Below are 27,231 nucleotides of genomic sequence, written 5' to 3' on the forward strand. Positions count from 1 at the left end.
CAAGTTCTTTATGTCCAGTAGGGACCAAAAGTCTGAGACCACTAGAAAAAAACGCATCTAGTCTGCATTTTTCTCTAATTTTAAAGTTTGTTTTTCATTACAAATGATATCATCAGCAAAACAATCTGAGAGAACAGTAAAATCTTTGAATTTTCAACATGAATTTCAGAATTTCTTATTGTTTGTCCCCCTTTTACTTTAATGACAGTTTGCGCTCAAGCTGGCACAGACCCTGATCTGATGAGTAGATCAAATCCACCTGAGACCTGTCTGAGCATGAGCTTCAATGATAGAAACAAGACTAAAATAAAAATCTGACCTTTTTATACAAAGACTTCTGCATGGTCAATTTTACAAATTTGCTTTAATTTGAACAGTGATCTAGAAATAGTGCACAATTTCAAATATTTCTTCTTCCTTTTAATTTTCATAACTTTTCTTTGTTCAATTTTTTCCAAAATTCAGTAATTTTGTGTTGTTTATTTGGAGGATTAAATGAAAACAATCCTAGATTTTCAAAGTGGTCTCAACCTTTTGGACAAGGCCTTGATGTGGCCGAATGTGTGTGTGCAGACTGTGTCAAAAACTCTTATTTTCTTAGCCACAGTAAAATAACACGCTTCACCCTGTACATTATTTTGGTGGGAAAAAAAAAACATTTATTAACACTACTATCTCTGAGTTTTGTCTCGAGCTTGTTGACAGCTTCATTATTTTACTGCCTCTTTTAAATCTTGCGGCTCATGAGCGAGCGGTTAGGTGTGGCTATGCATAGTTTGCGTGATAAGCTACAGTCTTAGTAAATTGAACTTTAATTTCAAGTGCATTGTGGGTGATTATTGCACTCATATCAAGGTACAGTTTGCACTGCCCTTGCATGCTATTAGCTCATTGACTTTATATTTGAATGGTAAACAACAGGTGCTTAACAAATCAAAATGTCTGCATTTTTTTACATGCATTGGCATAGTTGTTGAACTCAACGAACTCAGTCGTTCTACAGTGATGACTTGTTTCCCTGTATTTTATTCTCAGAGTGCACCAGAAGTTTGTTTTCATGTTAAAATCACTAAAACGTTCCCCTGGACGACCAAGCCTACCGGCCCACTTACAGACAAGTTGGTTTCTGAACCTTTTTCCACAGCTCAATGGTTTGCATGTCTGGTACAGTGAAGTTGACTTCAATGACTGGAACTTCCCACCTCTCATGCAAAACATGACCAGGTGCCTTCCAAAGCACTGTATACTGAGTTGCCAGGTTATGTACACATATCATTGTCCATTTTATCAGGCAAACCAATCATACAGGAGCACTTTGTAGGTGTACAAAACTAACTGTAGTCCATCTGCTGCTGCACAATTTACAGTAGTGACACTGGCATGCTAGTGGCATATCAATGTGTGTTGATCTGGTACAGGTGTTGCTAGGTTTTTCAACACTATGTACACGTACTGGCCACTTTATTAGACACACGTGTTGATATAGCTTGCTGTTAGAGAATATAGCTTATCTTTTTCATGCACAATTTGTGTTTGTCATCCTCTGGCTCTTCATCAGTGGTCAGCCTCTGACCACAGGGCCATGGTTAGCTGGCCATTTTTGATTGGTGGACCATTCTCAGCCCAACACTGGCAATGATGTATAAAAAACCCAGCTCCACATGTGAACATGCCACTACCATGTCAGTGTCATTGCGGTGCTGAGAATAGTTCACCACTCAAACAGTATCTGGTGGTCCTATGGTCATCTGTTTGCACTGACCGATGTGGTAGAGGAGGACTGACAAATCAAGCAGCAACAGATGGAGTACAGTCAGAAACTGTGCACCTATAAAGTGGTAGGTGTTTCTGATAAAATGGCCAATGAGTGTGGGTACTATGTAGGTGCACCTATTAACTGGCAACTCGGCATATTTGAAAATGACAGCAGCGTTCAGTTTTTGTATATATATATATAGGGGTTACAATGATTGTACGGGTAAAAAAAACAGCACAGCTCCAAGGCTTATGGCTTCAGCAGTGAGGCACTTTTGCAGAACTCTGGCATTTTTATGCTGCATTATCTTCACTGGTGGTCCTCTTCAACCACACATGGTAATGTACAACCACTAAACAGAGAAAGCCAAAGGGAGAGGTGTCAGAAGAATTAATTAGCGCATAAACAGTATAGAGGAGTTACAGCTGGGAAAAAAAACATGGTAAAATGGAAATTACTTCAGTTATGTTCATCTCCACGTCTCCTGTCCCTTCCTTGTCCAGCTGCTGGAACGATCCTAAAAGCAAGGGCAGATGAGTGAAATCAACACTGGGCAGAAGGATCACTTACAAAAGCAAATAACACCACTGTATGTATTAGTCTCTCTCTTTCCTTTTAATTTTTGTCAGATGACAAAAGTAAACAAATAAAATGCATCCAAAATCATGCAAAATTAGAGTTTACAGGACAGAGGACAAGGAAAGGTCAAATCATGAAAAAGCCATGTGTGAAACAAGCATGTCTTGTTGTTAGCTAGCCTAGATAGAACATATTAGTATTAAGGTAGTTACTAAATAATAACTGAATAAAAAGCCTAAGGGGTTCAGCTAGTGCTGTCCAATTTGCTGCAGTGTTCCATAGCTTAGTGTTTTCTCTGCTCTAACATCTATAACAATTATCAAACCCTTCACAAACTATGGCAGCACGACAAGGATGAAATTCCATTTTGCTTTTTGTATTACTACATACTGGGAGGCTGACTTGCATTATTTTGACTGTTTTCATTTTTTGGGATCATGTGAATGCCTTGATTCATCAAAACATCCACAGAAACCCATCTGGAACATCTGAGGTTGGTCAGAATGCTTATAGCACATAATAAAACATTCAGTGAGGCCTAATTGCATATTATTGCCTTCTGTGATTTTGGCATAGCGTCAAAATAAGGCTAAATGTTTTGAAAACCTATAAGTTTTTAATTTTTTTAAAAATTAAATAATCAACTTTTTTGTTGACAAGAAAATCCACATGCCCCTCTTTATGCTTACATCTACACAAACCCTCAAGTTGTCTCCTGCCAGAATGACAATCAGCAAGCACACATAATCCTGCACCTGTGTCTTACAGTTGGCATTAACTGTCCTGTATTCTAGTAACCCACAGTTTAGTATAGAGTGTTTACTTAGAAGCAACAACCAAGTAGCTCTCCAAGTACCACTGCTAAAATAATGCCATTGTTAAGAGTTAGTGTTGGTGTACATTTACTTTCCCACTCTGGGTTTAAACTTTACAGTGAATCTTTTAACCTTAAAACCTAATAGGCAACACATCCCTCCATGATTTCCAAAGCTAAGCTTTCTAGTGTGGGACACTGAACCAACATCAGCAAATCCCACAGAGGTGCAGGCATTATTTTGACACCATATAGTGGTGCAAAGGCCAATTTCACATTAACAGTTAACAAACGCTGTAGTGTGCAGCCCTATCATGAAATGAATTATGTGTGCCAAAGCCATTAAACTGTGTAGGACTGGCACTCAAGGACTGGGTCTGGAGAGTTGAGAAAATAAAACAATGTTAAAATATGTGCACGTTAAAAGAGACATACTGAACATGGCCTCCAGTTTAACCAGGCAACAGATGAAGTTATCAAAATCAATGGCTTCATTCTCAGCATATCTGGCAACAAGGATCTGGTTCAGTCTGTTGTTGAGCTTGAAGCCTAAACAAAAAGAAAACAGGAAGCAGCAGTAATTACAGAGGCTGAATGACTTGGGTTTGTGTATATTTACAAACCTCAATTTCAAAAAGCTTGGGACAGTATGTGAAATGCTAATTAAAACAAAGCAGTGATTAGTAAACTCTGTGTGCATTAAATACCTGTAATAAATTGGAAACAGTACTGAAAAACAATATTTGATGTTTTATCCTACGAACTTTATTGCTTTTTTGTAAATATACACTTGTTTCAATTTTGATGATAATGGGCCTTCATTGTCGTATTGTGTACTTCATAATGCACCACACGGTTTCAGGACTGGACTGCAGGCAGGCCAGTTTAGCGCCTGCACTATTTGATTCCATAGCCATGCTGTTGTAACACATGCAGAATGTTTCTTGACATTGTCATGTTGAAATAAGCATGGGTGCACCTGATAAAGACGTCATCTTAAAAGCAGTGTATGATGCTCCAAAATGTATATTGCTGTGAAAACCTTTTATCTCCATTTTTGATGTTTCCCAGTTTTTGACATAATTTGAAAATACCTGTTACTCTTTATATTGTGTGTAAATTCCAAGATGAATGGACAAAAAGAAATGGCCCAAAATGACTTGGAAAAATCTCTGGTTCCATTGACTTACATTAAAGTAAAGTAGGTTTTTACCTTCTCCTATAAAGTTATCATTTTGGAGATACAAGGTTTTCTTCAGACAACAGCGATATCTATGTTTCAGTGCCTTCACAAATGTGCAGATTACCCATGCCATGGGCACTTACACACCCCCATACCATGATAGACCCTGGCTTTTGAACCTTACGCTGGTTACAATCTGCATGGCCTTTTCTTCTTCGAGCCAGAGAACACAATGTCCATTATTTCCATAAACAATCTGAAAGATGGACTAATCCGACCACAATACACGCTTCGACAATGCATCAGATGAGCCTGAGTCCAGAGAGGACGGTGGTGTCTTGGATGTTGTTGTCTGGGTTCCGCTGTGCATAGTACAGTGTGGATGCAGCAAAAAACAGCATACCAGTTTTAAATGCACTGACATCTGAGGGATTGACAGTCACAGGCATTCAGTTTTCTTGTCCCTTACATGCAGAGATTTCTCGAGATTCCCTGGGTCTTTTGATGATATTATGCACAGTAGAGGGCGGAATACCAAAAATCCTTGCATCCGCTCATTGAAGAACATTTTTCATTGAAGCATTTTTGGTCGAACTGGCAAGCCTCAGCATATCCTTGTTCATAAAGGACTAGGCCTTTCCTGTATGCTTCTTTTATACTCAAGTATGACTGTATTAGCTATTTAAGATGTTTCACAATGTTACTAGTCTTAAACTGCCCCTTCCCAACGAGTTTACATTCTTAATGAGGGTCATCCTCAATGTATTTGAGTGAAAATAAAGGTGATTGATTGACTGATTTACAAAAACAACAAAGTTGAGAAGATAAAACATTTCATATCTTGTATTTTTGCTGTTTTGCTGTTTAAATACAGGCCAAAGTGGATTTACAAATCACTGCTTTCTGTTTTTATTTGCATTTTACATCCAACTTTTTTGGAATTGAGGTTTGCATTTGAATGATGGAATGATTTGAATTAGCCTTACCTGCTGATTCTACCGCAAGACGCATCTCATAAGAGCTCATGGTCCCTGACTTATCAAGGTCAAATTGCCTGTAGATGACCTATGTGATATGGAATTAAATGTAAAAATGAGTGATTTACATGGTAAACATAATACCTTGTGTACTTGCATCCACAAAAAAGGGAACATAACATGCAAATAGCACATTTATTTGTACGAAAAATATACGTGGTGGTTTTTAGTTATAATGAGAGAGAAAAAATACTATCATTAAACTCTTAATTATAAAAAGAGCAGAAAACCTGTTGACCTTAAAACACATTGATAGTAAAAGCCATAGGCTGTTGTTCCAGCACCAGTGCTCATCACCAAATATAAGTGAGTGTCGAGCAAATAATTTTTTGTTCTTTTACTATATACGGGGTGATTCAAAAAGATTCCTCCGATTTCAAAGCACCATATTTTTACAATCGTGAGGCGCTTAGGAACCAATCACATACCAACTAAAAGAGGGGGTACAGAGTTTCTGACAGTCAGTATGGCAGTGAACCTTCAACAGCTCAGAGCATTCGTCATTAGTACCAACAATTCCAAGAAAAAGGTCACCAGCATCACCAGATCTCACGCCGTGTGACTTTATTTTGTGGGGGTACGTTAAGGATTCTGTTTATGTTCCACCGCTCCCAATAACACTGGGTGATCTCCGAAATCTCACTGAAAGAGTTGTGAGTACAGTGACACCCGACATGCTCAATCAAGTATGGGATGAATTTGACTATCACGCTGATGTTGTCCGTACAGCTGGAGGAGGTTCATACTGAGCACTTGTAAAATTACATAAGAAAGTCTATGGTCACTTAAGCCATTTACAACCTACTGCATTGTTCTGTAATGATTTACAAGTGAAATAAATCAGTTTGAAATCGGATGAATCTTTTTGAATCACCCTGTAATATAGGAAGTATAGGAAAATATATAAAGTATAGGAAGTATAGGCAAAAAGTTATTGTCTGTTCTATTCCTTTAAGCTCTATATACAAATATTAAGTGATAAGGTAATAACAAGCCAATGGAAATTTTAGGCTCTGACATTTTGTAGCAGGAACAAAAAACTTTTTATTTACTACCTAATCGGGCCTTCGGAAAACGCTATATAATTAGGCCAGCAGGAAATTATTATATTATTAAATTATTAACATGATTAAAATGATGAATATCCTTCATTTAACATATGCTAATATGATACAGTTGTCTGTAAAAGTCTAAAGATCCCTGGTCAAATTATGTTTTTGGAATTTCTAAGTGAAAATAAGTTTTATGCAGGGAACAAATTTAAATATTGCATTTTATGGTAATTTTAGACCACAATTTATATTTATTTGCTGAATTTAACATATTGAAATAAAAATGAAAAGTAAAATATAAAATGTGCATACCTTTTGCACAGGGCAGATTTTATGCTTTATTTTCCCCCCAATATTTTAAAATCAGCAAATGAACTTAAACATGTTCTCTGTAGAGGATGTGTTAATTTCACTAAAATGACACAAAATGTAATTTGACCAGGGGGCCCAAATCTTTGCATACGACCGTATGTTTAAAATGGCATGTCTTCTGATGTTAGGGTAAAATAGCTGTGTTTAATCTTTCAAGGGTATTTTAAGTGCAGTGAATCAACTGTGTATTAATATCTAGTAGTACTCTTTCATATATACTAGCATTTGCAATAGGTTAGCTACAGCAGAGCACACAAGCTATAAAAAAGTCTGTTCCACAGCTGAACCCTCCACTGACCGCTGCTCACTCAATGGTCTCTCAAGATGTCCAATGAGGTCAGAATGTGTGTCTAAGAAACTCGTACTGAATGTTCTAAAAAAGAAAGTGCATTTCTTTCTTCTCACCAGCCATTTTCTGATCTTGTTCCACAGGATCTGAAACTCCACCAAGCCCAGGCGTGCACTGCCATCTTTCTGAAGAGTGATGGAGTTACAGAGAACAACCAGACAAGAAGAACTGACAGTGGATTTTAAGCTTACAAATCTAGTGCACTGACAGTGGGGAGAATTTTAGTGGAAGGATACATCCATGAGGTTGACCATAGTCCTGCACGACTCCATGCTGAAGCCGTCTGTCTTCAGGTCTTTGTCTGAGTGAATAAAATACACCTTTTATTTAAAATTAATAGCGAATAACAATGGCCTACTCACACAGTCCCTTACTAAAACATATATAACATAGCGTATACTGACACAGGTGGGATTTCCAAAGATTTTTCAAAATATTTGAATAATTAAATGGTTACAAAGTCATTCAGAGTCACAGAAAGCTATTACACAAATTTCTTAGGAATAGAAAAAGTTTTATTTTTTTTTTAATCCATTTATGTTGGAGGGGTACATGCAGCGTGTTGTAAGTCCCTAAAGAAAACTTTTTTCAGATTTACCACTATTTTACCATCACCAACATTACATATAAAAACCCAGAAGACACGTGTAGGTTTAATTAAAAATAAAATGGTTATATTCATGTTGTAAACATTATGACTCCTGGATCTCCACTAAAATTACTGAAAGAAATCAGTCACATTTTCTCTATAATGCAGTATTTCACATGAAAGCTTTCGTAATGACTTGAAATTTTGGTGGAATTTTCCCTTTAAAAATGAAAGAAAAACATAGGAGGCAAAATTAAAGATGGCACCTTTGTTTCGTGGTAATTCCGAGAATTTCTGTTGATTCTGGACTGGTACTTTTATATATTTAGTCCCCCCCCCCACACATACTTATGGTTTGAGAACAACCTGCCATCAGAAAACAGCCAGCGATGGTCCTGTGGTCAGAAACAGACCACTGACTGAAGGACAAAGATCATCTGTAATCTCTGACTGTACATTGGTGTTGTCAGTAAGTGTAGCTGAAGTCTTTTGCATTCATTAAATTGCATTTTGGAGGTTGTTGGTGACTTCAGTTGTAGTTGTGTATGCAGATTTATTTACAGTTATGTCAAGATATTTCAGATTATTTTCTTTAAAGATCTAAATACTCATTTTTATACTAGTTTTTCCATTGTTATTATTTATTTAAGTGAATTTGTCCCTCTATGTATGCTTACCTAATATTGTATATTAAGTATCATAAAAAAGCGCCAAATGCCAAAACAAAAAGCAATTATGCCCTGAAATAAAAGCTGAAATGTAGAAATTTTGGTTCATATTTATCTGATTATCTTTAAACTGTGAAAAAGAAATAATGTGGTTAAAATCACAATGTTTTAAAAAGAATGAGCCTTACGTCTCAACACGACTCTGTTCAGAATGGTCCTGAGTTCATGGACAGATATCTCCATATCCTATAAAAGAGAAATAATATATGAAGCAGAATTGTTCCACCCATTAGTTTTAACAGGATCAAGTATGTGGCACCCTTCGTTTATTTAATTTCCTATCTAAATTGCCATTTTCTGTGCCAAAAAAACAGAACATATATATTTAACAAAAAATGATAGAGAAGCCTGACAAACTATACATACATTTTTCAGTATTTAGTGTGTCACCCTTTACCTTTCTTACAGCTTCCATTCTTTTCAGGAGACTTGCTTTCAGTTTTTCAAAGAAATCTGCAGGGATATTTTTTCATTTTTCATTTTATGTTTCTCTAGTCCAAGTAATCCAAAACACATTCACTGTTGTTGAGGTCTGGACTACGAGGTGGTCAGTCTGCTGTTCTGATAATATAAGCGGCTTCTTTGTTTGATTGGCAAATGTTTTTTCTTTTTGTCTTTTCCTTTTTCTTATTAAGGGCTTCTTGACAGCTACACATCCTTTCAGACTCATAGCGCTGAGTTGTCTTCTCACAGTGGAAGGATGGACAAAAAACACCTGTGGATTTCAGATCCAAAGCAAGAGTGGAACTTGATTTTCTCCTCTCTCTCAAAGATGAAAGCTTTAAGTGCTGTTCATCTATTGGTGACAGTTTTGGTGGTCTACAAAGGTGTTAGGAGTCCCAATTTCTTTATATCTTTTAATCATATTCTGAACTCCAGTTTTGGAAATTTCCTCACTTTTCATTTACTTTACTTTGCCTTTCACTTTTCTTATACAAATATCACCTTAAAAATGAATAACTTGCACTTAATCGCTGTTTTGCACAATACTGTATGTATTATTGTTTAGTGTAACATCAATTACAACCATTGTATAATAGAAAGAAAATGTATTACCACTGTCATGATAAATCCTCAACTCAGAAATGGTAACTTTACAGCAGAGTTATTGGTAAAGGTAATGATATTTTGTTGTAATTAATTTTGGACCAGTGAAAAGTAAAAAACAACAACAAAAATAGTTGTGAGGGTTTGATATGATAGCATTGATATTAAGGACAGCAAAAGGTACTAACTTCTCCAGCGAGCTGAGCAAACATAGACTTGAAGGAGTCATCTATGTCATCCTCTGAGATTTCCTCCTAAATGACAACATAAACATTATATACACACACAAGACTAAATCTGCTGAATCTATATTGTACTTTAATTTAATATGATCAACGTCACACAACACCCACCTCTTCCTCCAAGTCTGCAGATATCACATCATCCAGCTCCCTGTCATAAATCAAAAAAAAATCATATCAGACAAACAGTTTTAGGTCTATATATAGGTGCCATCTATAAAGCTTATACAATTATAAAGCTTCCTGCTGTTTCACAGTGAAGTACAGTACTCAAACATCCACTGCAGAACCAGTTAACAGTTGACATATTTCCAGTTCTGTGATTTCCACTACTTGACAGTACGTCCACACTTCACAAAAACTCACTCTGTCTCAGACTGCTTCTCAGTGAAGACCCGCAGGACGAAGTCGGCCTCCTTGCTGGGTTCGAAGGTGGACGGGACAATGAGGTACTCTCCAGGAGGCAGGCGCAGTCGAGTGCTCACCTCCCTCAGGTTGATGAAGGTTTCCGAGCGAGCGCAGGACGAGTGGGTCAGGAAGAAGTTCTTCTTCAAGTGGACGTTCTGACAACCCCTGAACTGCAGCCACACAGAACAGAACTGATTATGCTGACCAGAACTGATACAAGCAGGATTAAATGATGAGCAGCCAAAATTAGAAACATTGTAAATTTGAATGTGCATGGTGGCATCATAACAGACATTCTGTTGATAGACAAAAGAGTGGACATATCCACGGTCATCACATGGAATGTGCCAAGTAACTAGGTCTTAAACACTGTAGGTCAACCTGTTGAAGGGGCAGCATAAGTCCATACCTCCTCAGGAATCTGCAAAGAAGAGAAAACAAGAGCAGTCAAGAACACACCTAAATCAACCACCAAGAGCAGAACCTTCAGCATAGACATTGTATTTGGCTCCTTATGTGGCTTAAAGGGTAAGTTTTGTGACAAACCAGATTACATTTATACTGCTAATACTTTTCTGCAGCTAAAATACATTGGGCTAACCAAAATATTGTACTATTGCTGAATTACATAAATACTTTGATTCACTAAAAACAACAGGAACACTTATCTAAAACTGTTATATCAGTGCCAGTGTTTCCCTACCATAATATAGGCCAGGCAGCCTGCATAGACAAAGCTCACATAGGATGTAACTGTCAGGCTAACATTTGTTTTGTAGTGTTTGTTTGTCTGTCTGTACATTATGGCTAAATTTCCAAAAGAAACTAGAATTATTTTTACAAGCACGGGTACAACGTAGCTCTCCAGCAAAAGATACTGAAGTCTAACTTTTAGGGTACAAGAACTGGGGGAACCGAACTGTATCATGTTCTATTGCAAATTTGGTTACACACTCCACACACACAGTTTGGACTATTTTCCATTTTTAAAAAGTTCTGTTATGAAAAGATACAAATATTGACCTTCCACCATGAAAACTGAACGCAGTATACCTTATTTAAGGTACACAATTGAACGTTAAGGGCCATTCTTGTACATTTATATTGCTTGTACCTTATACTTTAGTAGTTTCATAAGTTTACAAGCAGAGATCTGTGATCCTTGATGCTGCCCAGTCCTTACCTCATAGACGGCAAAGCCAATGGTGTGCATGTCCTGTCCATGTCGGCGATGGCGTCTTCTGTCCTTCTGCATCAGAGCCACAAGAAAGCTGCAGGCAACCTCGTCATCCTCTGGATCATCATCCTCCTCCAACAGAGTGATCTTATACTGCGGGTTGATCCAGAACGTGTCTGCAAAAGAGAAGAACATTCAGATGGAATGCACAGTTGGCGAAAGTGCAAGCTAGCTCATGTATGTCTCTACGCCTGACACCTGTTTGTCCATTTGTACATCCATTCATCCAACTGGCCACACCAACGTTCTGTGTGTCTATTCCCTGGATGCACATCCAGCAGTAAAGTGAATAAGAACCTTACCTTCTTTAATAATTCACCACATAAAAGCTACATAATGTTTTTTACGAGGACACACAGGGCGTAAGTGTACAACACCACCTATAGTGTCCATTTCACTCATTTATTATCACTCGCACTATTGCGTTTAGCTCTCATCAGCAGCATAGCAGGCTGAGAATGCTGAAAAGAGTGTGCTCATGAGAATATTAGACCACGTCCAGACAATTCACTGCTTTTTTTTCTAGCTTTGCTTGATGTAAATATAACACTCAATTTTAGTATCATGCAAACATTTGGAATATTTCACATATTAATATTTATTCCCTGGGACTTTAAGTAATTTCAAATAGACTTGCTTATGTGTTTTTTCCACTTTTCATATAGTTAAAAGCACTAGCAGCAGCCGTCTTGAACTGTGAATTTTGGCTATACTTTTGTCACCACGTGTAGTGCATGACTGAATATTTATAGTACTGATAATTAAGGTTAAGGTCATAAACTGAGAAACACAGAGCTCTACAAGAACTATTAATAAACATTTCAAGTTTTCAAGATTTTAAGATTGTTGACGTTACAGGGAGTGCCTGATTTGTAAATTATGGTGTTCTGAAACACTGAGTGGTGACAGATCCAGCAGGTCAATAGCAGGTGGTCACAAAAGGCATGTCCTTAAGCAATCTTTCCCAACACTTTTTACATGGATTCTTAAGAAGAACTCGGTAAATACCTTTGTGTTATTGTATGTCATGAGTTGGTTGTTTTTCTCACCGTTACTAAGCTCCATTGATGGATCGAACAGTCCCATCACTAGTGGATGTATTTGTAAGTGATAAACATAAAGCACTGATTTTGTCTCCCAGTGGCGGCAACTAAGTTGCAAGTTGCACACCTAAACAGTAGCTACTTCCAAACAAAAGCTAAATATATACCAGACTCAGTCAAGTCTACAACATTTTGTTAAGGAAATATGGTGAATTGTTTGCAGAAAGTATTATGTTTTTTCATTAAACATATTTAAAGATCATCCAGTTTATTTCATATGTGAACAAGGTAAACCAAAAAAGGAGTTGGCTTGTTTGAAGCACTGGCATAACTTAAGCCCTGGTACAGCTCTCTATAATACAAGCAACAGATCACAAAGTTCCACAGTGTGCACTCACTGGGGTGGTTCCTGCAGCCTCCGGCTGTGCTGCCCCTCCTCCATGATCCGTGGAACGTGATGTTATTCCAGCAGCTCATCGCATCCTCGCTCAGGGCATCCGGAGTCAAGTTACAAATCTCCAACCTGGAGAACTGCCGCAAAAACTCACTAAAGGACATCCTACAGAGAGACAGTAAAACTGTGAGAAAATATTTAGGGAATTAAGAGTCCCGTTCTCATTGCGTCAGAAGATGTTTAAAAGTTTCATAGAGCCTATTGAAGGTAATTTACAAGTAAACAGTGGGGTCCAACAGCTGAGGCCACTAATCAAAATGTGTCTTTTTGCAAATTTTGCATTCTTCTAATTTAATACAAAGTTTTTCATTACAAATGATATTAACAGTATGAGTGAACAACATAATCTTTGAAATTTTGAGTGAATTTTTTAGTGTTTATCCCTCTTTTGCTTTAATCGTGTGCTCGAGATGGAATGGACTCTGATCACCAACAGTGACAAAAACCTCTGAGAAGTAGTAGCTGTCCACCTGACAGCCGTCTGAACACGAGCTTGAAAAAAGGGAAGAGGACTAAAAACTCATAACTTAAAATAAAAGTAATAACTTGTCTTTGTTTTACATTTGGTCGAAATTCTGTAACTTTCTTTTGTTTATTTGCAGAATTAAATGAAAACAATCCTAGATTTGGTGTCAGACTTTTGGAATCTCTGTATACATAAAACAGCAGGCTCACCAGAACTCTCCATCCTCCATCTGCAGACACATATCTTCTCGCTCTGATGGATCTATTTCATCCCATTCAGGTGAGCTAGTTAAGAATAGTGGCAGACAGAGAAGTTGCCTTTAGTTGTTGTTACATAGTCAGTGTCTTGTGAATGAATTCTTTCAAGTCACCACATTAGGTTAAGGCCCAGTCTGTGGGCTTTTATACTCACTTGTCACTCCAGGCACCTGTCCATTCCACCTGACCCCAAGGATTACGTATACGAATCAGTCTCTCCGTATGACCCCTGAAATTCACCTAACACAGACAAGAAAACAGTACTACACACTCATCAAGTAACCACGTGAAGCACTCGACTCCCATACAAAAACATAATATGCTGACAATACATTATAATGTATTTTACATTTTATATATTACATACTGGATTTTCAAATGGACTCATCCATAAAGACAAGCTCGTACCTGGCTAAGGCCGGTCACTGAGTAGGCATGGCCCTTTACCAGCTTCTTAAAAGTTACAGCTTCCATGTCAAATCGACTGGTGATCTGTAAATACAGTAAAGGCTCAAAGATCATAAGTAAGATTCTGTAAGCTATGCAAAATTCTCCAGGAACGCTCTGGGTTGAGATGAGAACAAGAACTAAAGTTTCTGTGAGTTTTCTCAGATCCTTTGCCATGTGTTCCACGTGCTTATGAAGCAAGTCCAAAGTTGGCCACATCAATTTGACCACTTTAAACTAGTACTTTAAAGGTTGCAAACTTTTAACTGAAAAAGAGATGATTAAACTGTTCATTGCAATTATTTACACATCAGTTGAGCCCCTTCAAAGAAAAACTATATATTATCCATTCCAATCTTTTGGACTCGCAGTTATATTGTTTTTGATTTTACTTTGTACAGCGTTTTACATTAAAAAGCCAAATTATGTTTTATTTATGTTTTAGTGACACCTATATTTTAAATACAGGGCAGGGCATCATACCACACTTTTTTTTTTTACAAAATTTTTACAAAAAATGTCACATACTGTTTTGCATGGCAAGGGCTCTATTAATAAAATAATAGTTGTTGTCTGAAAAGGTAAAAGCCATATAATCAAGATCTTAACCTATTACAGTGTTAGTTTGTATATTTATGTTTGTTGTTTTACACTGTCAGTTGCACAGTTACACTGTCATATATCTCACATCAATGGAGCACCCCAGCAGGGAGCCTCTCTCCAGGGCTTTAGAGATGATGCGGCAGAGATCTTTGGGAGCCTCGTTGAGCTCGTACATCTCTGACACACCTCCAGTGAAATCCTCAAACCCCTCAGTGGTGGAGCCACCTGACAGAGCCTCATAGGAGCCATTCAGTCTGTAGACACAGCATGCATATACATTTTTCATTATCATCTCATTTGTGTCATGGTGCTGAAGGAGATTTTGCACCCCAAAACATATATAACAATAGCAAACATCAGCACAGTATACTCTAAGTTGGCAATTTAGAAATTTTATCAGAAACAAAAACTTTCAAATACTGACTGTATCCCCTCTATTGCTGCATTATTTATCAGCCCCCTTTAATCTGCTGATTCAAATATATATTATCTGAGTGGTGATCAATTTTCTGCATTTCAGTCATTAACATGGAGTGGCACAGTGGTGTTTGGCGCTCACAAAAGAAATGTATCTTAAATAATGGTGACATGTAGAGGATACAGCACAGAGCCTAAAGAATTAATTTCCTTTTAAATGGTAGATTTAATATTTTTATCTAAAATAATGACATGCATATTTGTAAAATTATACTGTCTTTGAAGGCTATTTATGTGATGTGCAAGCAAATTGTAAAAGTGCAACTTACTGACCCGATAACCCCTTAACTCTAAGGACCTGAACTTAAACCCCTCACTCTTATAACCACATAACATATAAATTAGCTATATAGTAGTAACAAAATAATTCATAAAAGTTACAATTAGTAATCGAATAATAAGCCTTATTGATTATTAGTATACCAGCCTATAAGTAAATATTCTAGCAAATCGTTCAAAAACAAAAGCATTCAACAACATACTTGGCATAGGCCTTTTCTATCAAAGCACTCCAGAACTCGTTTCCCTCTGCAGAGTGCACAAACATGAGCTCTCCATCTTTGACCGGCAGCCGATCATCAATCACAATGTCCACCCACTCCCCGAACTGCCAGAACTAAAGCACAAGCGACAAAATGCTTTAAGTACATCAGCATCTGAATCAACGATTATGGACAATAACGATTTGTAGCCAAATTACTTTACTGGGAAATATACTTTGAGCAAATCAGAGAAGCTATAAATATGAATCCTATACCATCTCATAAAAAGCTGAGAGAGTTTTTCTGTAACCCCTTAAAATCACAGGCTTATTACATACTAAGGCTTATTGTCCAGTAACTATAAGGACTTCAATGCAAACTGGTTGAGCTATTTTCAGGTAATAGAAGTTTGTAATAAAACTTTGGGCCCTGGCCATGTAAGTGGTTAAAGAATCATCTAATGAATAGTTCTTAAGGGAGGCAAAAGTAGATTTGCTATGGCATCACTCCAAAGAACCTTTTTAACACCTTTATGTTTAAGAATGTTCTTGCAACAGCTGTCACTTCACATGGTTACAAGTGGCCTCTGCTAAGACTGAGTGACACTTAAAGAGATTTAAAAAGTAGAATATCTCTTAGCCAATTGCACTGCAAAGTTTAAACTAACAGTGTTAAATCTCCATTATGTATGTACATAATAAAGGTTTCCATGAAGAACACTGTAGTACCTGAAAATGGAAAATCCCAGCGTAGTCATCCTGGAAGCTCTGTCCATGAGGGACAACCCTGTGTAGGATTTTTTCATTCAGGGTGAGAGAAGCAATGGCAGCCAGAAGCCAGCAATCACCTGATGGGAGTATGCGAGAAGACAAGAGAGAGGACATCATTATTATTAAGTGCTGTCAAGTTGATTACGACTGCTGGCAACCATATGGGTAGTGTTTCTCCAGAATATACTGTCTCCTAAACAGAACCTAGAGGAAGAAAAAAAAATCAAAAGAGGAAGTTAAGTCAAAATGGATCTGTAAATTCTAGGGCTCAAGCAATATTAAATATGAAATATTCTGCCACTAATATTAACTTCAAAGTTGTAAAAGCTGATTATATCATTCAATGTTATTTACTAACCTCTTTTCCAAAAAGGTTTTGACATTATGTGAAATGCAAATAAAAACAGAAAGCAGTTATTTGTAAATCAATTTTGACCTGTATGTAAACAAAACCAATACAAAGAGAAGATATTTTATGTTTTATCTTAAACAACTTCATTGGGTTTTATAAATACAAGCTCATTCTGAAACTGTGCCTGCAACACATTCCAAAAAGGTTGGGACAGGGTCATTTCAAGATTTTAAGACTTGGATTGTTGTGAAATGTTCAAAAACACAACTTAAACAGGTGATGGAATTCTACTTTTTACACTTGGGTACAAAAGCAGCATCCAGGAAAAGCCTAGTCCTAAATGAGCAAGCAAAGGTTAAGGCTCCTAACTTTGTCAAAAAATGCATCAATGAATAACCCACCTGTTTAAGAACAAGGCTCCTCAACAAGTGTTTGCAAGGATTGTAGGTATTTCACCCCTTTACTGTGTGTAATATCATAAAAAGATTCAGGGATTCCCAAAAAGTCTTTGCGCGTAAAGGGCAATACCAAAAACCACAACTGAATGGCCATGACCTTTGACAACTTGGACAGGACTGCATTAAACACCAGCATGCTTCTGTGATTGATATCACCACATGTGCCTGGGAATGCTTTGACAAACTGCTGTCAATAAAATTGTTTGTTGCTGCATCCAAGTTAACACAGCAACATCACAACACCCAGAAACACCACCAACTTCTCTGGGCTCGAGCTCATCTGAAATGAACTGATACAAAGTGGAAACGTGTATTGTGGTCTGATCCTTTCTGATTGTTTATGGAAATAATGGACATTGTAAGATAAAGAACCATCCAGATATGACAATGTAGGCCCTGTACAATTGCACAGCTGTGGATTTGTGTCTGGATCAGTTGGTGTCTACAGTGGAATACAGTCGCAAACATGCTACATTTTTTGGAACAGGTTCCAGACGTCACATTTAGAATGACCACAATAATAATCCTGTTCAAAAATTAAAACATCAAACATTCAAATGGAATTTTCTAATTACTATTTTCTGTTGTAAACAGCATTTCACATACTGTCCCAACTTTTTCCGAAGCTGAGGTTTGTAATATGGTCAAAATGTGAATATACTAGTTGAACTGCGTTACTGATGGATGTGATGAATTTTCAGTTGTCAACCATCAACTGTCAGTTCTCAATGTCAGCTTTCTTGAACTCAAATAAATTCTTAAAGGGAACCCTGACTGTTAAGACATGCAAGCAATATGGGGGACGTGTCCTATACTATTAAGATATGTAGCACAAACCTTGCAAAATACTTTATTTTTGTTGCCATTTTTGTTTTAGCATCAGATGGTTGCTTTCGCTCTTGTTCACTGAGCAAGGAAGAGCGAGCTAAATGTGTAATTTAACTCAAACATATACTTCATATTCATTTATATATGTAGACACCATCACAGCACAACAGTGATGACTAGCAGAGGTATTCTGGATATTTCTCATGTTTTTTTTTTCAATAAAATATTTCCATTTGGTTTATACATTATATTTTTAATAGTATTGGACATGTACAATATTTTTCGTTTTAAGAGTCACGTTCTCTTTAAAAAAAAGTTTCCCAGCATAGTTGTTATGTTGGTGTCTGTTAATTTAATCTCTTATTTTTCCTACAATGTTAAAAATCGGTCAGGCCTCAATAAAGTCATAACTTTTTTTTACAGAAGTAGAACAGAAATACCCATTTTACCCAGCAGGGGGACTACATCAGGAAGGACGGGGTGTTTCTTTGGCCTTCCAGAGTCACAGTGAGGCCTCTGTGAATCACTACAGAGAGAGCCCACTGCTGTTTACCATCCCTGACAGAACCCGGCCTTGGCGCCAAAAAGAATTTTCCACACAAACAGAACTGAAAAATCGTTCATGTGAGTGGCTGGTGGACTGAGTACGCATGAGTTATTGAGTTATATATTATCTGGTTGTAAATGGGTGTAGGTATGGAGTTTGTCTGCATCCATAAAAGTCCTGTCATAGGAATCTGAGACGATAAGCTGACTCAACTCTGCACTTTGAAGACATGGACTGACTCCAGGTCTGTGGGAGACAGCTGAATTATACTGAGTACAGCTCAGAACAGCTATGAGTCAGCGCCACTCCCTCTAACTCATGTTTTAGGAATCCCATTTCTGCTTAAAGTATAGCATGGGTCACTAGGAATACCATGATAAATACACATAAACAGTCAGAGCTTCTTAAAACCTTGACAAAAGCTATTTAGCATATAGGATTCACAGAAACAATATCATCTTACCAAGAGCTCCCTGACAGATATCTGTCCTTGTAGCTCCTCCCAGGATGAACTGAGGATCATCACATAGCTCCTGATGGAAAAACAAGTTCAAACCATAAAAAGCAGAACTCTTTAAGAGTTTCACAGCAGTGTAAAATGGATAATTCCAGCTCTAAAATCTGATTGGCTAAGCCATGTATGAAGTCACTGTAAAATACTTAATATATGACTGCACACATCAGTTGAATTGTATATTAAAGTGCCAGGTTATTTAAAAAGTCATTATGCTGTTCACGGAATAACTTATGTTTTTTGGCAACCATAGCCTGTTGTCAACAAACTACATGCTTGGCGGAAAAGTCGTTTATTTGGGTTATTATTGACAGTAGCCTAAATTAAATTATAAGTGCTGTAGATCTGATTAAAATAACCGCTAGACTGGTCAAAAATGACTTCTGCTAATGTATGTTTACAAAAATTCTACATTTTCTACACTCGTAGTTAAAGGAGAGTTCCTCCAAATTTTCCGCATAATTAAATGGTTAAGATGTAAACAAATTTCTTTCAGAGTGGTTGAGTGTGAAATGCTCTGTTCACATTGGTGGTGACAGGAACTAGACGTCTGAAGAGTTAAAAAAAAGTTCCCCCATTAAAAGGTTTTAGGGATTTACAGAAAAGATCTAGGGAAAGTTACCCTAACTCCAGTCCCTCACCCAAAGTGAGATCCAATATACTTTTAAACTATACATAACTGATTACATTCTTGTCTTCATTTCAAATTTAGTAACAAAATATAGTCAAAATATATAATATAATGTAATAAACTGCACTTTAAAACTTCATTAAAACATGAATCGAATTCCCCCTTATCAAACTGGATTGCTTGACAGAAGAACTGTTTTTGTACTTATTATTAATAGTAGCCAAAATTACATTATTAGTGCTCCACATTTTATTAAAATAAAGTGGATCTATTCAGTTTCTAGACAGGTCAAAAATACTTGTGCCTGTCTAAAACACTTTGGTATTTCTTTACTCCACAGCATGTAAGCTGAAATTTAAAACACTTGGACCGCACACAGTCTGTCACATGGAGACAACAGCTGCAATGTAAACAATGAGAGGAGAGGGGCCCTTAACTCAGTCCTGCGCAGTGAGGCACGCTAAGCCTCCTACACTAAACTACTGCCGAGAAGGGCAGATCCAAGTGGCATGTTAGTGTTGAGATACTCTACACGACTAGTGTGGTGTTATAGGTCAGTACTTTTAATCCTGCCAGTGATCAACACAACCTGCCCAACAGCAGGGAGTCTCACATTCTTTGCAATTGTGAATGGGCTCTGGTCTGTTTATTCAAAGCTCCATACTACATTTTTCTTCTATTTTATCAGACTAAAGACTTACTAAGTACCAAAACAGTCATTCTTCAGTTTTCTATGGCCGCTTTCCAAATCCAATCTTTTCACACTTTCAGTTAAACCGGATGTTTTTGTTACTGTGCATTCTGATATGCTGATGTAAGTAAATGGCTTCTATTCTGATTAACTTCCTTTTATTGTGCTGCAATCAAAAAGCAGGCTGAGCCTAAAATAATTAACCTTTCAGACATCTGGATCCTTCACCAAAACCGCAGTGGTATATCTGCTTCAGCCAGGAACAACATAACATCTAATCGTTTTCCCCACATATTCCACTACAATACCTCTGCTACAGACTGGCTGCAGCAACAACTCTCCTTATCACTTCAACATGAGCCAAAATGGCTGTTATGATTAAAGATTGGCTCAGAGGTTCATGGTTTGTAATTCATGTAATTCTACTGTTTAATGTTTAATGAAAAAAAAACAAAAATTTCTTTTTTCCTCTTCTGACTGACTATAAAATGTGTAGTTAAGTGATTATTAGTCATTGACATGTATGTAACACGCCACAAAACACATGCATGAGTCTAGAAGCTTATCACTCATGAACATGTCTACAATCCATCAAAGGAGTTATAACTCTCAAACAACTGGCACATTACATTGATTTATCAGTCTACTCAGGCTTTACCAGAGCTTAGTAACTCTGAGATAAATAACTGATCTTCACACTGATTTATCAGTCCACTCAGGCTTTAGCTGGAACTTCAGTGTCTGTAAACAAGCCATTTTTTAAGTTCTGCTTTACAGCATGTCTTTACATGCTTTATGTGCTGATTTTAAAGTAGTTAATAAGCAAGCAGTGATGGCAGTTCTATTTTATATATCATTGTTTTCAGAACAAAACCTCGCATCTGCAACCTATTTTACTTTTAATGTAAGTCAATGGAACAAGATTATTTTCCAAGTCATTTTTTTTTCATTTAGATGGTGAGTATTCTAAAATTATTCTCCTGAAGAATTTAAAAGTTACTTGTATTCTGAATATTGCCTGTACAAAATGTAACTTGAATACAGATAATTAATTTCTGTATTTTGAGCACTTATTAACAACACCTGTATTCCGTTACATTCTCAACCTTGGGGTTATATGAAATAGGGGTACTGACACCACAACCATTTTGAATTAAAAATTATAGCTTAGTTTCCATATTTGGACTGAGTGGCCTGGGAGTAAACCTGCAGTAACAATCTTTACATTGTACATCAATCACTGTATTTAAGAAAATCTGGCTTCTCCATGATGTGGGCCCTTAAACATGTGTGAAAATGGCTTCTATGATTAGTGAACAACTTTCAAGTTCATCAGAAAAGTAAGTGATGTTTGAACTTTGGACTAGCTCTTTCATTCCTCCTCTGTCTCTCACCGTAGGTCTCATCCACTCGACTCCACGTGTTTTGGAGGAGTAGGGTCCAAGCTCCTTGAATCCCAGTGAGGGTGGCTCAGCGGGGAAGCAAGGGTCTTCAAACAGGAAGCCCCCCTCCAGACACTCCTGCTTGAGATCCTCAAAGACCTGGTTTTGGAAGTGGACAGCTTGCTCATAGGAACCAACTCCTTCTGCCTTTAGCCTGTTAGCACTGATGTGTGCTGAGATCCCTCCGTACGAGAACATGCTAGGAAGACAAAAAAAGACTGACAGTAAGGGGTCCAGGGGGAAGAGGGGGTATAAATAGCAGTGGTGCTGCTATATGCAGCAATGGAGTTGATGAGTACTGAGTCATACAGTGGGCTGACCAACATCCACAGTTCATTCACTCAATTAAATATACTTTGAGCTCACTTTAAGAGTGAATGATAAATATCACAATACACAGTAAGCAATTCAATTTTTCTTTTATTTATTTATTTTTTTTTAGCGAAGTCAGATGCCAGGAAGGCTCTTTGTGCTAGCTGAGTGTTTTCACTTGAGGTGGGGGTGGAGACAGGGAGATATTATTACAGGTGGCAATATCGTTTTACATTATTTTGTTTTTTTTTTAGGTTTGACAAGTTGTGCAGATTTAACAAAAATACCACAAAACACACAAATACAATAATTTTTATTCATTGTTTTACGTGCTGTGCTGCACTAAATCCAACGAAACTGGACTTTATCCACGTCTGGGAAATCCGTCCTATAAGATTTAGCACTGGAGATTTTGGTTTGTGGAGATTTACTCTATATGATGAAGCAAAAGAAAAGAAAAAAATCACAATCTTTCAATTAAAAGTACCACATTGCCAAATTAATAAACTCTTTCAAAAACTGTTTGAAAACAATCAATGATGAAAAGGTGAATGAAGTAATGGTCATCCAGGAGAACAGAGGCAAAAAGGAATGCAGAAAATCTTTTTTTTGAAGACCCAGTCAAGTCTTACGATACAGACTGCAGAATGGAGATGAATTTGAATGAGTTAAAACACTCAAAAGAAATTTATTTCAATTCACTCACCTGCTTACTGCTTTTAGAACACATGTACTGAAATCACTTTTACTAATTATTTTTACTGTACTAATTTAGCAAAGAGCAAACGCTGTGTTGGACACCTGCCAGGCCCAAAGGAACGAGTGGTAGCATCTGAATGGAAACTAGTCGACCATCACAGCAATCACATTTGATCTGAGAACAACAAAGTGCAAAGTGGAAGCAACGTTACTGTTTTTTTTTTTGGTGGAACACAGAGGAAGACCTTTGGGCTTTGGGGGTCATGCTCTCCTTTGAAAAAACATAAGCTTTAGTCTGAGAGCACAGGCAACAGCTAATAACACCACAAAATCCAGTTAGTTTGTTTATGTTTTTATTTTAATGTAAACATCTCCTATTTTGGCTGACACTCTGGTATGATATAGGTTCTTGGCTATAAGTAAGGTGTCTAGTAGTTCATCATCAATCAGTGTATAGATTACTATTTTGATGTTAGTTTCAGACATAATAATAAAATGTAGCGTCTACCAGCATTCAGTCATCAAATGGAGGGAGGGGGTTACCTTTCCTGACATTTGCAAATATCAAGGATCAGACAGAAGCAATCACAATTCACAACAGTAATCAACAGTAAAATGATCAGCCATTCTTAAACATATTTTATGGTAAGCAGGTCAATTCAGTTGTTCACTCTTAAAAAGAGAGGCCCTTAATTGGTTCCTGGCTTGAATATAAAGTTCTAGGGGAAAAAAAAACTTGAACCTTTACATTATATAAGTTCTCTGAAATCCACACTCAATTTATTTTCTTTAAAGGATCATTTAAAGGTTCTGTAAGAAACTAAACATAGTTCTTCCACGGCATTGGCCAAACAACCTTTTAGCACCTTTAGATTTAAGAGTCTTGGAAAATATATGACTTAAATGAATAGTGTTAAGATTTGAAAACACTGGTGGGAAAACCGAATATTCAGGCTTGGGAGAGCCGTTCACTGAATTCAGCAACATTTATGGCACCATAAAGTCATCATGCTTTTTAAAGTCAACATGAAACGGAAGTCATGACTCATTTTCCTTCTATAGCGAAACTCTGTATCAAGGAGGGTCTCTGAGTTGGCAGCATGTTTTTAGTTGATAAGAGGTGGGGGCGGTGGGGGGGAGGTGTTGAAACATGATATTATTGGTTACTATTATTTTTCCCTGCCTGCTGGTGCTGATGATGTAATCAAACTTCATAAGATGTTTTAGATGTCAGCAAAAATCATCACTAGCGTTGTTCGATTCCAGTAGGAGTCAACTCCAATTCCCATTCTAAGTGAAGGTAACTGTTGGAGCCATTTCCACACAATAATCTAAATTCCAAAAGACACATAGAAGGACATCTGGCAAAAATGAAGAGTAAAATATTAATTGTATGTTATCTTGGAAAGGAAATTTGCAGAGCTAATGTTAGTTAAATGAACTTAGCTGACTAACAGTTGTAACTAACTAAGTTGTACCTGATTCTCCTCTGTCAACTGCTGTAGGTGGGTAGATGTTTCAGCACTGGCAATGGTTGTTTGTACACCAATGGTTCATTACAAATATTACATTTTATTTTGTTTTCCATCTTGTGTAAAATAAAACACCACTGGACTATCAATGTGTGCGTTGTGGAAGGATGCAGGTTTTCATTCAGGGTGTCTAGACAGGAACAGCACAAAACCTCTCACTCTGTATGCATGAGGGCACACGCACACTTGACCATCGCTGTGTGGAATTGAGTCCAAAGCGTTGGAGTCAACTCTTCATTCCCACCTGACTGAAATCAAGGAATCGATATCTTTTGGGATCAACTGCCAGCCCTAGTCTTCACATTTTGATGGAAGATAGCAGGAATATGGTATAGCAAGATTAACTATGCTTAAAGACCAAGAACATAAATGATGATGAAAAAAAGGTTAATTTTGATTTTATGTTGACTTTAAAACACTCCACATTCCTACAGCCTATGCAAATCTACAAACTGGCATAATATTGTAATATAGCAAAGGTAATAAAAATGGCTGGTCCTGTGCGTTCATCAGGCTGGAATCCTCCTCTATGTGAGTGTGTGTGTGTGAGAGAGAGAGTGTGTGGTTCCCCCATACAAACAGCTGATTCAGGCGGCCCTTTGTAACGCTGACAATGAAAACAGATCACTCAAGAACTGAGATCCGCTCCCCCAGACGAAGGGCCCCCCGCTCGTTTCAACAAGCAACAGAAACGCATGCTATCAGCAACAGAGGCGCCAGTGTTCACTTTGGGAACCGAAGTGAGCAAGGATTTGCAGTAAAAGTGATTGAGGATCGTGGCTGAAACACTTTTAACACCTTAAAGTGCAAGGGCCTGTATGTGGGCCTCATAACTACATTACTTACATGTTAGTTTAGTTGTGGTGACCAAATAATTCATACCAGTTACTGAATAACAGGTTTAAATTTAAGTGGTTAAGCAAACTGTTCCAAATCATCTTAATTTAAAATGTTGAAATAATTAGTGATAGTGTGTCACTACAGAGTGGCTGGTTAAGCGTAACAGAAAGTTCAGGGGAGGGCTTTGTGCAGGTGTAACTGGTTACAGTTATTTAAGAATAACTTATGCAGCAGATATACTGCTGCTGCACATGTATTGTCTGTATTTATTGTGACTGGTCATTGTCCTGAGTCAAATATATTCTGTTGCACATGATCAGTACTGACCACCTTTGCACTCTAAGATAAGCTTTGCTTTAAATACTTATGAATATGTACAATGATATTAAAACTACTCTAACCAGTATTAGGAGGTCAAAAACTTGGTCTGCCTACTTGTTCATTTTTGCAGTTTCTTTTCTCCTATACTTTTTTCCAGTTGGTTTTTCTTCCTTACTTAAGTTAATGCACTGTGGAGGCTACTTTAAAATCCTAATTCACTACAGTTTTCTGAAAGGTAGAGATAGTTTGGTAAAGGTAATTTGCTAATTTGATTCTGTCTGCAGCCCTGAGAATGTGTGATTTCTAATCAATTTAATAAGGGATAATAGTAGTAACAATGAAAATAATTTCACAAAATTATAACAGCCCAATACTCTTGTTTTTGTTCCACATCGAGATACAAAGTGATGAAACAGGAGACAAGCACGTCACACAATAAGTACTTATCTAGCAGACGCTGTAATTTGGAGAAAAAATAGGCCACAATGTTTTAAACAGTGGAACCAAACTGATTGTTAAAGCTCCACTTTAAGGACAACTCCACCGATTTTCAACATTTCTGTTAAGGTGTAAACAAAGTCATTCTGAGCAGTTTGATGTGGAGACAAAGTTCTAAAGAAACTGACCGAGTCAGAATTGTTCACAGTGGTGGTCATAGTAACCAGACACCTGAAGAGTTTAATGTCTCGAAAAGCTCCCTCACACACACACAACATGGAAATACACTGCCTGATGCCGGAGACACTGTTTTCAAAGGTTTTGAGAAGGTTTTGGTCTAAAACATACATTTTTAAAATCCATTCATGGCAGAAAGGTATGTGCAGGGCTTTGTAAGGTCCAAGAAATGCTTTCCCCTCAGATTTGCCACTAATTGGACAACTATTTTCACTACACTATTATTAATACTACATATAATTATAAATATTACTCACGAGACAGGTTCACTTATCATTTTACATAATAAATAAAACTGACATCACAACTCCTGGTTCATATCATAACCACTGCAAATTAATCTAAGTTTGTACATTTCTCTACAATGCACCATTTCACATCAAAACAGTCTGAAAACAGGCTTTGTTTACATCTCAACGATTGAATTAGGCCCAAATTTTCAGAACTCGGTGTAGCTCCCCTTTCAGTGCACTCCACACGTCAAACTCTTGTTGATTCTTTCCAATGACAGGCTTAACAGTGGGTTGAAGTTTTGCCCAGAATAAATAGGCCTTTTATAGGGTTAGCAGACACACATATAACGCTGATTCAAGACTAAGCATACAGACTTTAAAGGAATTAGCCGAATTTGTTTGGCAAAACGCCCCGTCCACTCAGCCACAGAGCCTGTGGAGATCACAGTCCGTCAGTGGGCGCTAGCAGGGCTGCTGTAGCCGTTAGCCATTCTAAAAGTAGCACAAATCAAATCACCGCTCTTCGGGAAGAAATAACACACGAACAGCAGCAGCCTTACCTCTGACGGGCTGGTCAACACCCTCGGCGGACAGTGTTAGGGGTGAGGAACAGGGCTAACCGCTGTGTTCCCCTGAATGTGAGGTATTTGCTCAGTGGCGAGACGCGGACACAGTTAGCTGTCCAATCCGAGCCACACTGCACAGCCCAGCACAGGCAGCAGTCACTGCAGCCTGGCGACGAGCCACATAACTAGCATACAGCA

The 27,231-nt window shown here is 37.5% G+C and overlaps 1 protein-coding gene across 1 annotated transcript; it reads right to left on the bottom strand.

The window, feature by feature from the left end:
• Positions 1-1,000: 1,000 nt before the first annotated feature.
• capn1a (calpain 1, (mu/I) large subunit a) lies at positions 1,001-27,190 on the bottom strand. Its single transcript, XM_036575052.1, has 22 exons — positions 27,028-27,190; positions 21,808-22,054; positions 19,041-19,110; positions 16,351-16,469; positions 15,623-15,756; positions 14,749-14,917; positions 14,022-14,105; positions 13,768-13,853; positions 13,566-13,640; positions 12,835-12,995; positions 11,340-11,509; positions 10,566-10,577; positions 10,115-10,326; positions 9,860-9,899; positions 9,695-9,760; positions 8,588-8,645; positions 7,379-7,443; positions 7,199-7,267; positions 5,319-5,397; positions 3,585-3,698; positions 2,215-2,273; positions 1,001-2,108 (listed from the first exon to the last, which is right to left on the bottom strand). Exons 2-22 carry the CDS (start codon positions 22,051-22,053, stop codon positions 2,082-2,084), a joined length of 2,115 nt encoding a protein of 704 aa, XP_036430945.1. The 5' UTR covers position 22,054; positions 27,028-27,190; the 3' UTR covers positions 1,001-2,081.
• Between the last annotated feature and the right edge of the window lie 41 nt (positions 27,191-27,231).

This window comes from Colossoma macropomum, unplaced genomic scaffold (assembly GCF_904425465.1).
Source record: "Colossoma macropomum unplaced genomic scaffold, Colossoma_macropomum, whole genome shotgun sequence".
Classification (NCBI taxonomy): domain Eukaryota; kingdom Metazoa; phylum Chordata; class Actinopteri; order Characiformes; family Serrasalmidae; genus Colossoma; species Colossoma macropomum.